At 35.7% G+C, this 14019-nt stretch overlaps 1 protein-coding gene across 1 annotated transcript; it reads right to left on the bottom strand.

Moving 5' to 3' along the window:
- Positions 1-743: 743 nt before the first annotated feature.
- On the bottom strand, positions 744-11255 carry LOC131145862 (uncharacterized). The gene is made up of 5 exons (XM_058095041.1): positions 11169-11255; positions 4257-4868; positions 2556-3809; positions 2344-2399; positions 744-2022 (listed from the first exon to the last, which is right to left on the bottom strand). Exons 1-5 carry the CDS (start codon positions 11253-11255, stop codon positions 744-746), a joined length of 3288 nt encoding a protein of 1095 aa, XP_057951024.1.
- Positions 11256-14019: the final 2764 nt, after the last annotated feature.

The raw sequence follows: 14019 nt of genomic DNA, 5'->3' as shown, positions 1-14019 counted from the left end.
TGAGCTTATTACAAACCAGTACCCTAATTACTATTACAGACAGCCTAATTACTATTACAGACAAAATTCACTTAGAGATATTACAATTGGGAATATGAAATTGTCTTCAAGTTTTCACGTGCCCTTGAATGTATGTTAGTATAAACCTGCACATGAACTGGATATTTATTAAATACAATTGAGTTTGTCATTATCAAAACCAGGGTGTGACCTATAAGGTCAACATTCTCCCCCTTTTTGATGATGACAAACTCGATTGGCAAAACTATAGGGTTAGGGTTAAGCCTTGAGAAGGCTCCCCCTCACAAAATGCATCCAATTTTGCCTTTCTATTTATCTCCCCCTTTTGGCAACAGCAAAAAGGGTCATCGGAATTAAAGGAACAGGCTTGGATTAGGTACATTTACACAAGACTAATGTTGGTAGAGTGCCGTTTTGAAAAATTTCGGTAGAGTGCCGTTTGTAAATAGGACTTTCCAAAAATAAACCTGTGTAAGTGTAACCTGTTTGAGTTTATATTTCCTAACAGTTTATCCACAACTACTCAAACAGTTCAGTATAAGCCAATTATAGCAAATAAACTTTCAAAATGGCCATGAATTGGACAAATAATGCAATCATAGGCAATAGTCAATATGAACATGCAATAAGTGAACGTATGACATAAGCACTCAGTCAACAACCAACTTTCACAATATAAAGCAGCTCCCCCTAAATTTGTGCAAGTTATAGAATATATTAGATTATAAAGCTTCTCTATTATGCATTAAGCCTAACTCCCGTCTAATTTGTATAAATCTATCCTCAGGTAGTGGCTTAGTGAATATATCGGCCCACTGTTCATTTGTGCATACAAACTCAAGAGCTACATCCCCTTTTTGCACATGATCACGAAGGAAATGATGTCTAATCTCAATGTGTTTAGTTCGTGAATGTGAGATAGGATTTTTAGAGATGTTGATTGCACTAGTATTATCACATTTAATCGGTATTGTTTCATAGTGCAATCCAAAATCCACAAGTTGTTGTTTCATATAAAGAATTTGGGCACAACAACTTCCAGCTGCAATATATTCAGCTTCGGCGGTGGATAAGGCAACTGAGTTTTGTTTCTTGGAGAACCAAGAAACAAGAGATTGTCCTAAGTAATGGCAAGTGCCGCTAGTGCTTTTTCTATCAACCTTACTACCGGCAAAGTCAGCATCAGTGTAACTGACAATCTCAAAAGTAGTATGCTTAGGGTACCAAAGTCCTAACTCTATAGCTCCAACTAGATACCTAAGGATTCGTTTAATAGCTTTCAGATGAGATTCCTTAGGGTTAGCCTGAAATCTAGCACACATGCACACACTAAACATAATATCAGGCCTACTAGCAGTGAGGTATAGGAGACTTCCAATCATGCCACGGTATAATTTTACATCAATAGGGATCCCTTGTTCATCTTTATCAAGTTTTATGGAAGAGTTCATAGGTGTGCCAAGAATTTTACAATCTTCCATATTAAATTTCTTTAGCAAGTCCCTTATGTATTTAGATTGGAATATGAAAGTTCCATGATTAGCTTGCTTAATTTGTAGACCTAAGAAGAAACTAAGTTCACCCATCATGCTCATTTCAAACTCACTTTGCATGCATTTGGCAAACTCATTACACAACTCATCATTGGTTGCTCCAAAAATGATATCATCCACATAAATCTGAACGAGGAGCATATCATCATTTTTGGACTTGATGAAAAGTGTAGTGTCAATCTTGCCACAGGTAAACTCATTTTCTAATAGAAAACCACTAAGCCTCTCATACCAAGCTCTAGGAGCTTGTTTCAATCCATACAGGGCTTTAGACAACCGGTAAACATGATCGGGATATTTATGATTCTCAAAACCGGGTGGTTGTTCTACATATACCTCTTCATTGATGTAGCCATTTAAAAATGCGCTTTTAACATCCATTTGAAACAATTTAAAATTTTTAAAAGCGGCAAAGGCAAGTAGCATACGAATGGCTTCTAATCTAGCAACAGGAGCATATGTTTCATCAAAATCAATCCCTTCCTGTTGGTTGTATCCTTGGGCAACTAGTCTGGCTTTATTCCTAGTTACTACCCCATTTTCATCTTTCTTATTTCTATATACCCGTTTAGTTCCAATGATGGTGTGCTCATTTGGCCTAGGAACTAAGGTCCACACTTTGCTTCTTTCAAATTGATTAAGTTCTTCTTGCATGGACATTACCCAAGATTCATCTTCTATGGCTTCTTTAATATTTTTAGGTTCTTCTTGGGATAAGAAAGCGGAGTGGTTTACTATATTTCTAAATGATGATCTGGTGGCTACTCCGCGGGATGGTTCGCCTATGATTTGATCTATAGGATGACTTCTAATGTATTTCCAATCTTTAGGCAATTCTTGATTTCCATTCTCATTATCCTCAAGTGATTTTTCGTTTGCTTCTTGATTTTCACTTGCATTATTTTCAATGGACATTTTCTCTAAACATTTTCTAATATCAATATCATCTTCATCATCTTTGTTAGAGAATGGATTAGACTCATCAAATACAACATGAATGGATTCAATTACAGCTAAAGTTCTTTTATTGAAAACTCTATATGCTTTACTATTAAGTGCATAGCCTAGGAAGATGCCTTCATCAGATTTAGAGTCAAATTTTCCTAGATGCTCGTTATCTCTAAGCACAAAGCATTTACAACCAAATACATGAAAATAGGAAATATTAGGCTTATGGTTGTTCCACAATTCATAAGGAGTTTTATTAATTGATGGTCTAATCAACACCCTATTCATAACATAGCATGCGGTATTAATGGCCTCGGCCCAAAAATATTTAGGTAAGTTATGCTCATTCAACATAGTTCTTCCCATTTCTTGTAGTGACCTATTCTTTCTTTCAACTACACCATTTTGTTGAGGTGTCCTAGGTGCAGAAAAATTATGAGATATACCTTCTAAGTCACAATATTTTTCTATGCTTTCATTTTTGAATTCCGTGCCTCTATCACTTCTTATGTGAGTGATTTTATATCCTTTTTCATTCTGAATTCTCCTGCAAAGTTTGGTGAAATGTTCACATGATTCATTTTTATGTGCAAGAAATAACACCCATGTGAATCTAGAAAAATCGTCCACAATTACAAAAGCATAAGATTTTCCACCAAGACTTTGCACAGAATTAGGCCCAAATAAATCTAGGTGAAGCAACTCCAATGGTCTAGTAGTAGATATGAATTTCTTTTTCTTAAAACTAGATTTTGTTTGCTTACCCATTTGACATGCATCACAAATTTTGTCCTTTACAAAAGACATTTTAGGCAACCCTTTAACCAATTCTTTTCTAACAAGTTTAGACAACAAGTCCATGCTAGCATGCCCCAAACGCCTATGCCACAACCAACTAGCTTCATTTATAGCAGAAAAACATGTTACTTGTTGCGAAGCTAAAATATCAAGAGATGTAGTGTAAACATTTTCATGTCTCTCAGCAGTAAAGAGTACTTTGTGGTCTGTTTTATTTTCTACTATGCATTTGTCATTCTCAAATGATACTTTATATCCTATATCACACAATTGACTTATGCTAAGTAGATTATGTTTCAATCCATCAACCAACAGAACATTATCGATAGTAGGAGAGGAATCCTTACCAACCTTACCTACCCCGACGATGCGTCCTTTGGCATTGTCACCAAATGTCACGTAGCCTCCATCCTTGGGAACAACTGAAGTGAATTTTCCCTTGTCACCGGTCATGTGTCGTGAGCACCCACTGTCTAAGTACCACCGGTCCTTGGATGGGGATGATTTTAGACATACCTCATCCCCGTGTGCCATTAAGCACCAGTTAGCGACCTCCGTGTCACTATGATCCGAGTGTGAGTTGCTGCTGCTGAATTGATCCCATGAAGTCCCAGCCTTCATGGCTCTTTTATTTTTCTTAGCCTCCTTTTTCAGAAGTGGGCAGTCGGGTTTGATGTGCCCCACTTTGTTGCAGTTGTAGCATGTAGGAGCATTTGATTTTTCCTTTCTTTTGCTGGACTCTCCCTTCTCATTAGTGGAGTCTCTATATTTTTTAAATGGCTTCCTGTTCTTCCTGAAGAATCTACTAAACTTTTTAGTTAGCATAGCCATTTCCTCATCAGTGTCAGACTCACTATACTCACTAAAAGTGTCGTTAGATGCTTTTAGTGCAGTCACCTTCTTAGCCCTGTTATGCTCATTGAGTCTTTCATTTATGGACAGTTCATAAGTGATTAAGGAACCTATCAATTCGTCTAAGCTCATGGCCTTAAGGTCTCTACCCTCAGCAATGGCCGTAGCCTTAGCTTCCCAAACAGGAGGCAAGCCTCTAAGGATCTTCCTGATCATTTCATATGTGGGATATGTCTTTCCTAATGCATGCAGTGAGTTTATGATGTGTGTGAATCTAGTGTACATGCTCTGAATGGACTCACCTACATTCATCCTAAAGGCCTCATACTCACTGGTCAACATATCTATCCTACTGTCTTTCACATCTCTAGTACCCTCATATGTAACCTCTAATTTATCCCATATTTCTTTTGCAGTTGAACATGCCATAATCCTGTTAAATTCATTCACATCAAGACTACAATATAAAATATTCATAGCAGTGGCATTAAGACTAACGGCTTTCATATCATCATCATCATATTCATCCTCAGTCTTAGGAACCCTAGCTGCACCCTCAATTCTCATAGGGACATAGTTTCCCTTAGAGACAATCCTCCACACCTTCCAATCAGTATTCTGAAGGTAGATGCGCATCCTCTGTTTCCAGAAGGTGTAATTAACACCGCTAAAAACAGGAGGTCGTGTGGAAGATGGTCCCTTAGGGAAAGGGGTCACGGAGCTATGAGCCATATGTGAACTTTGTGCAAAATAACAATCAGTCTATGCAACCTCGCTCTGATACCAATTGTTAGCTTTACCGTGATCCCAAGAGGGGGGGTGAATTGGTATTTTTAAATTTTACCTTCTGAGTATTCCTCCTAGCAGCAGTATGTTCACAAGCCTAGGGTCAATCTAGTGCAAATGATGTAAATGTGCCAGAGATCAGGTGAAGTAGTTTAAACAATCACACAAGTATCAGAAAGCAGTAAAGAGAAGATGACACGCGGATATGTTATCGAGGTTCGGCCAACCGCCTACGTCCCCGCCTTGGCTAACCATCACAAGGATTATCACAATACCTTGCTCACTTCAACGGGTGGAGCGTCACCTATACAAACCAGGTCAAATTACCACAGGGCTTACCTCAACCTTAACCAGGTCAATTAGCGGGGCTGACCTCAACCTTTACACCAATCCTTACCGGGCTGGATTACCGCCCCCTCAGGCCACGCCTGGAATCTCTCAGATATACAATCAAAGGTACAATACAATTGTGCTTTCAAGTAAAGCAGATATGTACCACAAATGCGCACAAACACAAACACCACAAGTGATTTAAAATGTAAGCTCTGTGTGGTCTAAAATGTCAATCTCTCAACTATGTTTTCTATCAGTGTAACACGTACGTGAGAGTGTCAATAATAATCTGTGCACTTCAAAATATTCAGTCAAGAGTGTTCACACAGAATACCAAGCAAGCCTCAATATTATCAATCAATAGAATGCGTATGTGCTTGTATTGCAAAGTAGATAATCTTTGTTTTCGGTAAATGATATATATTTATAAAACTTGTACAAACAATACCACAAAGATTTATATATCACACACACACGAATATCCTTTCCCAAATATATCAATATGAACACCACAAGATATTCAAATATGTTTGAAAGTATTTTTGCAATCTCCAAACAAAAATGAACTTCCTGAGATATTGCAACTAGAGTGCAATACTTGGGATGTCACAAAGAGTCTTTCTTAGGGCAGGCTTATTGGCAAAGCCTCCTAAGAAAACTTAGGTTATGCTCTCAAAAATCGATTCAAATACACAGCAATATGAAGAGCTAACCAAAAATAAAAGACTCAATACACTTACAAATGATTTGGATAGATGAAGAGTGTAAGCTTGAGTAGGTTTTCAAAGTAAAGTAAGTAGTAGGAGGCAAATATGAGTATTTTGCTTGAGAGAAAATTTTTCTTAATTTATTTGCTAATCCGTGCTTAATCCACCAAATGAAGGAGTATATATAGACATACCAAGAATTTTGACCGTTGGGGACTTATTAGGAATTTTCAGAAAAGATTAATGACACTTAAGAAAATTTAACCCTGTTTAAAAAATTTAATCGCGGTAAAAAAATCAGGGCAACCCGAGAGGTCCGGTCGACCAAAAGTAGCTCGGTCGACCGGGACTCAAGTAGCTCAGTCGACCGAGGGCATTTTGAACTAAGGGGTCGGTCGACCGGGTAAGGGCGATTTTTGAAATCTCCGAGTTTCGGTCGACCGAGGCCTTTTTGTACTGCACGGCTCGGTCGACCGAGTTGTTGGGAATTCTCCCGAGGCGCTTCGGTCGACCGAGTTGTTGGAGTACAAAAGTGGTTGGTCGACCGGGGGGTCAAATAGTTGACTCCCAGGTGGTTCGGTCGACCGAGGTCAAATGACCTGTAAGGGGTCGGTCGACCGGGGCCGGGTCAAATAGTTGACCCGGACCGGTTTCGGTCGACCGGGACAATTTGAACTGTTTGGCTCGGTCGACCGAAAGTGCACCAAGTGTGCATTTCGGTCCCGAATTGACCCAACTCAATCAATTTTAAGTGCCTAATAAACATATGTGCATATGTGTGTGTCCTAAGGCCACTTGGGGTCCAATTTTGAAGACACCGAAAAAGTCCGGTGTCGGTCGACCTTCGGTCGCCCGAAGGTACACTCTAAGGTCTTTCTATGGTTCGGTTTGAGCTTACAAAGTAAATCATTCATGTGATGTGTGTGAGCTTATTACAAACCAGTACCCTAATTACTATTACAGACAGCCTAATTACTATTACAGACAAAATTCACTTAGAGATATTACAATTGGGAATATGAAATTGTCTTCAAGCTTTCACGTGCCCTTGAATGTATGTTAGTATAAACCTGCACATGAACTGGATATTTATTAAATACAATTGAGTTTGTCATTATCAAAACCAGGGTGTGACCTATAAGGTCAACATAAAGCCTCAAGTGAAAGCTCTAGTGATGAACATAAAGAAGTGAGGGATGTAAATGATGTAGCCCTCATAACCAAAAGAGTTTCAAAAATCATTAGACAGAAGAATAAATTTCCTAGAAAAATCAATAACTTAGAATTAGATGAAGATGAAGAAGAAGAAATTAGTAAGAAGAATACAAAGGCTAAACTTCCAACATGTTACAATTGTAAGAAAGTTGGCCACATGATATTGGATTGTCCACAACTTAAGAAGGATTTCAATAAGAAAAAGAAAAAGACAATGAAGGCCACTACATGGGACAATACAAGTACAAGTAGTTTAGAAAGTGAATCAAGTGACCAAGAAGTTGTTTATACTTGCTTTATGGTATGGGACAATGATGAAGAACAAAGTTCCACATCCAAATCATTAAATGATTCATACAATGAATCTTGCTCATCTGATGAATCTAATGATGAGAGTATACCATCTTATGAAGAACTATAAAGTGAATTATTCAAGGTTCATAAGATTCTAGTTAAAGTGACCAAACAGTATACATTATTGAAAAATAAGAATGAAGCTGTAATGAAAGAATTAAAATCAAAAAATCTTACTGAAAGAGAAAAGGATTTAAAAATCAAAAGATTAGAAAGTAAGAATGAAAAAGTGATGAAAGAATAGAAGATCTAAGATCCCAATCCTCTGTGGAAAATAAGAAATATATATATGAACTAGAAAAAAAATCAACAAAATGTCTAAAAAAAAAAGGGCAAAAATTCACAAGACTCGAAAATATGTGATTTTAAAAAGAAAATTAAGGATGAAAATAGAATAATTTACAACTTCACTAGAGGAAAAGAAAATCTTGATAAAATGATTGGCGTACAAAGAATGTCCTTGAATAAAGAAAGCATAGGATTCAATGGTGTTAAGAATACAAGGAAAAAAAAACCTCTAGATGGGGCACTTTGCAAAAGCCTCCAAATATTATGCTAGCACCTCCTTAAATACTTACACACATATACCGCATGTTTTATATGTAAGGAGAAATGACACATTAAGTTTGGATGTCCACTAAAAAGAAAGGGTGCAAAAATTAGACAAGTTTGGAGAATAAAAGAATCAACTCTTGTTAAACCATCCGGACCCAAGAATGTATGGATACCTAGATAAAAAAGCCTAGTTCACAAACTAAGGACTCCAAAAATATTAGGATTAGTCATTCCCTTTTTAAAAATTAAGAAAGCTAAATCTATACTAAAATGAAAAGGGATGCCTCCATAGCCTACAAGATTCAAGATAGCCAATTCAAATATAAGAAGAAAATTTCTTCTTGTTCAATATATGGAAAGCTACTTAATCCAATTTAATATAAGGATATTGAACTAGTTGAAATGGAAAATCTTAAAGAACAGTTTATGAGCTTATTAACAACTATAACATTTAAACAAATGAATACAAAAATGGTATTGTTGGCCACAAATCAAGAAAGATTGGATTGTACAAGGCTTATCTTCGAAATCAAGGAAGTCATTTGCTTCAAAAAGCCAATTTAGAAAGTCATCTGAAACTTGATAAAAGGATAAATCAAAAGAGAGAGATTGAGTTGCAAAATTGAAATAACTTGCTAAATATGAGCATGTTATGATATTAATGATATTGATAAGATATTGGTATTATTCTTGATATTGATACCTATGAACATTTACATGAAATTAATTGATATTTGAGCATGACATGATAAATTTAAAAGCATGATTGGTAATCTTGACACCTTCTTAAACACATAGTTTGTCTTTCAAGTTCAGGTGGTAAGGTTCGATGCTGGGAGTGCCTCTCACGAGGTCAGCAATGCGTCTCCTAGGTCCAATTCTTCCCCTAGGCTCCTGATTTACCCTCCTCATGGTGCTGTGAGGCCACTCCATGGGGCGTGGGATTAGTCACGGACCGTAAAACGGACGTGGACACCCAGGACGTTCCCTAAAAAAAAAGATTGAAATTATAAATTTATTGAACATGAAATACATTTCATTCAGGGGGAGTTAGATTTGTTAAGCTATGATATCACGATTTATGGAGATTATTGAAAATTCTGATATATAATCGTTTGTATTTTTTCATTTTATTTTGGGACTTATTGCCTATCTTTTTATGCATGATGAATACAAAGTTTCTGCTTTGTGTCTTCACTAGATATATACTTTTGCTTATGGTTGCTCTTTGACTTAATATTTATATGTTTTTATTGATATCTTATTCCTTTTGATTGATGTCAAAAGGGGGAGAATTTTTAGGCAAAAATTGAGCATGACACTACATACCTAAGCATGAATATTGGCTCAACTATGAAATGAAATATATGAGCATGATAATTGATCTTGAATTATGATATGATGTGATATTATGCTAATCTTGATATATGAGAATGATATTGAAATTGATCGTGAATTCTGATATGCTTATTAAAATTGATCTTGATATTACAAATATTGTTAAGTTGATACCTATTGTAAGGGGGAGTCTTTTTAAGGCTTACTCATTTTTTTGCTCCTTATTTGTCATCACCAAAAATGGGGAGATCATTGACCATACAAGGCTTAAAATCTTCTTTTCATAATAACGAATCGGAGGAACTTAACATATTTGGTTAAGTGATGATATTTCAGGACTCAAGTATGTGAATATAAGGTCAAGTGCTCACAATGATTATTGAAAGCATATACTCCAAAGAAAGATGATAAAATGGAGCTTAAAGTGTATTAAAGAATGGATTCAAATATGATCAAATAAAGCTTGAAGTATATTGAAGTATGAAGTTATAGATGAAACTTAAAGCCAAATTCAAAATGAAGAATGGAAGCTACACATGAAGACTTACTGCTTAGAGTGCTTAAGTTTAAGAAGTCTCATGTAAGTACTTCATTCGATTTCAATATGAATACATGAAACTCTTAGGTTAATTACTTGAACCTAGATACCTTTTAAAATACTTGGAAAATATTTTTATAAGGTCAAAAGTTATTTCAAAAAGGTTTAAATTATTTTTTGAATGAAAAACACCAAAATATGGTTCTTCAAATTACCTTCTTTTTTCTACATCTGTTTTAATAAGCTTTTTTCTCTATCAAACACTCCTTATTTTAAAAAGTGTTCAACATGAAAGTTGTGGGATTTTCTTTTAACTTTATGTTGATACCAATAACGTTAAAATCATAGTTGCATAGTGAACAATGGGAGGAAAAGTGGAATATTCAATGGTTCTGAATGAGTATTGTTCTATAGGCTGAAACATTGTTAGTGGTTGGTGCAGAACTGCAAGTGCACAGTATCGTAGTTTTGTAATGAAGTGATGAGAAGAGTATCGTCCTTAGAGATTCATGACTCACTTTTGCCAAGTACCGAAATTATACTAATCTTGGCTCTATTTTAAAAAGAAATTTAGATTTTTGTAAGTGTAAAAATTGAAATAAACTCAATTTGAAGAAAATATTCAAAAGAGAATGAAATTGTTTGCTCAAGTATCAAATTAATGAAAAAGAAAACTTCTAGGAAATCGATTTCACTCAGTTTCTCACTGTAATTTACTAATCTAACTAATAGGAATTAATTTTCTCTGTTTATTAGCAAATCTCAAATTCATCCAAAAGCCTCTTTCGATAGTCTATTGGAAATTATTCTTACTCATTATTTAACATGAGATTATACAAATCAATAAAATAAAAACGCATTAAGACCCATGATTTTGATACTACATAGGTTCATACAAGTCTTTCGATCTCTATGTTTGCCTATGCTGGAATATCCTATATCTATTCTATAATTTCCCATTTCAATAGCAAATCAGAAGATTAAGATCATTTAATTAATGACGTAGTTAATTAAAAGAAATAAATTCAAAATAAATCAGACAAACTTAGACGAAAATTACTTCAGATTAGCATAGAAAAGAACGCATAGTTCGAAACCAAGTTACACCTTTTCCTAGAAATAATAAAATTTGTTCATGCTGAAAATAAAATCCCGCATAAATGAATTCACCATATTTTCGTTTCTCTGGAGAATAGAAGAAAAACCAACACCACGAGCACCATCGTAGTGCGCCGCGAACACCACGAATACCGCCATCGTTGGTGCTTCAAGAAAACAGCAAGAACCACTGTGCATGTCTCTCTTCAGCGCTGCCTCTGGAAGCCTTCAAAAGGCTTCCTTTATTCAGCCTCCTGCGCACACAACACAGCCACCAAAAAGAAGTCTTCTCCTTTCTTTACTTCTCTCTAACGCAAACTCTGCTACGGCTTCCTGTGTGTCTCTCCAAAAGAAGAGCTCTCAGAATCAATCCTCCCAACTCCTCTGCCTCCTCCAAAAGAAGCCCAAAAGGTCGCCCCTTCAAAAGAAAAGTGAAACCCTACTTTATCGAAGACCCAAGGCACGCACCAGCCATGTGCACGGGTTGGCCACTATTCACGTGGTCAAATCAGCCCACAAGCCTCTCAAGCCCATGCCCACTATTGCTGACTTTTCAAATGGCCCCCAAAATCATTTATTTTATTTTATTTTATTTTTTTCTTCAATGCATTACCCCCACTTCCAGCCCCCTTTGCTTTCTCTTTATTGCTAACACAAGACCGGCCCACCAATTTTGACTTTTCAAGATTTTGTTTCCAAGCCACTATTTCATTCGAAGCCCAATTTCTAATTTTATTTCCCAGCCTCTCTTCTTTTGCATGGCCGGCCCACGATGATTTCTAATAATATTACTCCCAAGTCATATATATCATTCTTATCTTCATGTTGTTCCCTTGCTCTCTCCGATGCTCACGACCAAATACATTAATTTCTCGTACACACATGCAGGACGGGTCTCTTAAATTTTATGCACTCCCACGGCTTCAAACAAAAGCATGCATACGGTCACGTGCATGGATTCTTCACGGCTTTAACATCCTTTATTTTCTCATGTCGTGGCAACTCCACAAATCTGCAATAGAACTAAATGACCGCAGTGAGACCTAAAATTGATAAAAATAAATAAAATTATACCAAAATTTAAAGTTAAGAAGTGTATAAATTATTCTAATTTTTGCCACTCATCGGTTAGTTAGAAGAGAAGTCTTCCTTTCAGTTTATTCAAAGACAGGTCAACCAATGAGAAAATGGTAGTTCAGGATATTTCTACTGAAATTTTTGAACCACTACATTTGGGGGTCAACCCACAATATGTTGAGTTGGCTAAGGAAGAATATAGTTGTGGTATCTTTCAAGTTATTTGTGGTATTAGTTCTTCATCTTTTGCATTTTCACAATTTGGGATTGAATTCTTTCTGATAGTGGAGAAATAACGCTGTTTGTTGTTAAGAGATTTTTATAAACTTCCTAATGTTAACAGTATATTTAGTTATTTATTTATGGTGATTCCATTAGGGGGAAAATCTTCAAAATTATAGGATACTATTTCTTAGGAAGCAAGATTTTAGGTTATTTAGGAAATTTATATTTTTGTTTAATTGGGTTTCTCAATTTAATTTCCTTTTCTTCTAAGTATAGGTCTATGAAGGTCCGCATATATTAGTTTCGAGGGATGGTAATTGAGAATTAAAGTTGTGGGATATTGATCTTGTATCACTACATGTAGGAAAGTTTCTTTGTCTTACAGTTATGTTTCCATACCCGGGAGTTCCAAAATCTTTAGTGAGGTGATGCAAGATAACGAAGGCTTCGGATACCTTAGTTTTGGTAAGTTTTCTTTTCATATATCCTTAAATCTAATGTTACAAAATGAAGCACCTAGGTCATAGAGGTGTACCATTTCCTTGTGTTTCAGAAGTTGAACTAGAAGTCAATGATAAGGTTTTGGTTAAGAGTTATTTTGCAGATAAACCAATTGTGCTAGGGAAGACTATAAATGTGGACAAAATATGCAGACATGCATTTTAAATATTGGTGGAAATGACTTCCCAGTTGACTTATTAACATGGATATTGTGGAATATGATGTAATCCTATAAATGGAGTGGTTATCTATTTATCATACACTTAGTTGATTGTTTCCAAAAGAAAGTAGTACTCGAAAATCCAAATGGACTGACGGTTTCTTTCCAACTAATAAGATCTCATGTTTGATATCTTGAGTGCTTGTGAAAGGATGAAATTTGGGCATATATCTGGGGTTTGTAATAGCAATGAAATAAAATACAGAAGTTAATGAAACCTAAACTTCGTTACCCATAGGTGATGAATTTCTAGATATTTTTTCAGATGATTTATCAGGTCTGCCTCCAAAAGGAGAATGAATTTAATATTGATTTGGTACTAGGAACAGAGCCCATATCGATTGCTTTATATAGAATGACATTAGCTAAACTAAGGCAACCTAAAGTGCAGCTAGAAGATTTCCTTGACAAGGAACTTATTCGATCTAGTGTATCACCATGGGTTTCACCCATGTTATTTGCTAAGAAATATAAGGGGTCCTTGAGGCTATGCAATGATTAATATAAGTTGAATCGGGTTACATTAAGAATTGGTATTGTCTTCCAAGAATTGGTGGACTATTTGATCAATTGGCAAAACCCCAAAATTTCTAAAGATTGGCTTACAATCAAGTTATCACCAATTAAGATTAGGGAATTAAATGTTCCAAAGATAGATATTAGTACACAGTATGATCATTATAAGTTTCTTGTGTGACCACTTGGGGTTACCAATGCACCTTGCCTTTTCATGGATATGATGAATCAAGTCATTCAATCATACTGGGATTAATTTATTATAGTTTTTATATATTATTTTTGATGTATTTAAAGACTAAAGAAGAGCATGAATAATGTCGGTGATTAAATTTACAAACATTATGGGAGCATCAGTTATATGCTAAATAGGAAATGTGAGCT

This window comes from Malania oleifera, chromosome 13 (assembly GCF_029873635.1).
Source record: "Malania oleifera isolate guangnan ecotype guangnan chromosome 13, ASM2987363v1, whole genome shotgun sequence".
NCBI classification, from domain to species: Eukaryota; Viridiplantae; Streptophyta; class Magnoliopsida; order Santalales; family Ximeniaceae; genus Malania; species Malania oleifera.
This window is presented reverse-complemented; position numbering and strand designations above follow the sequence as displayed.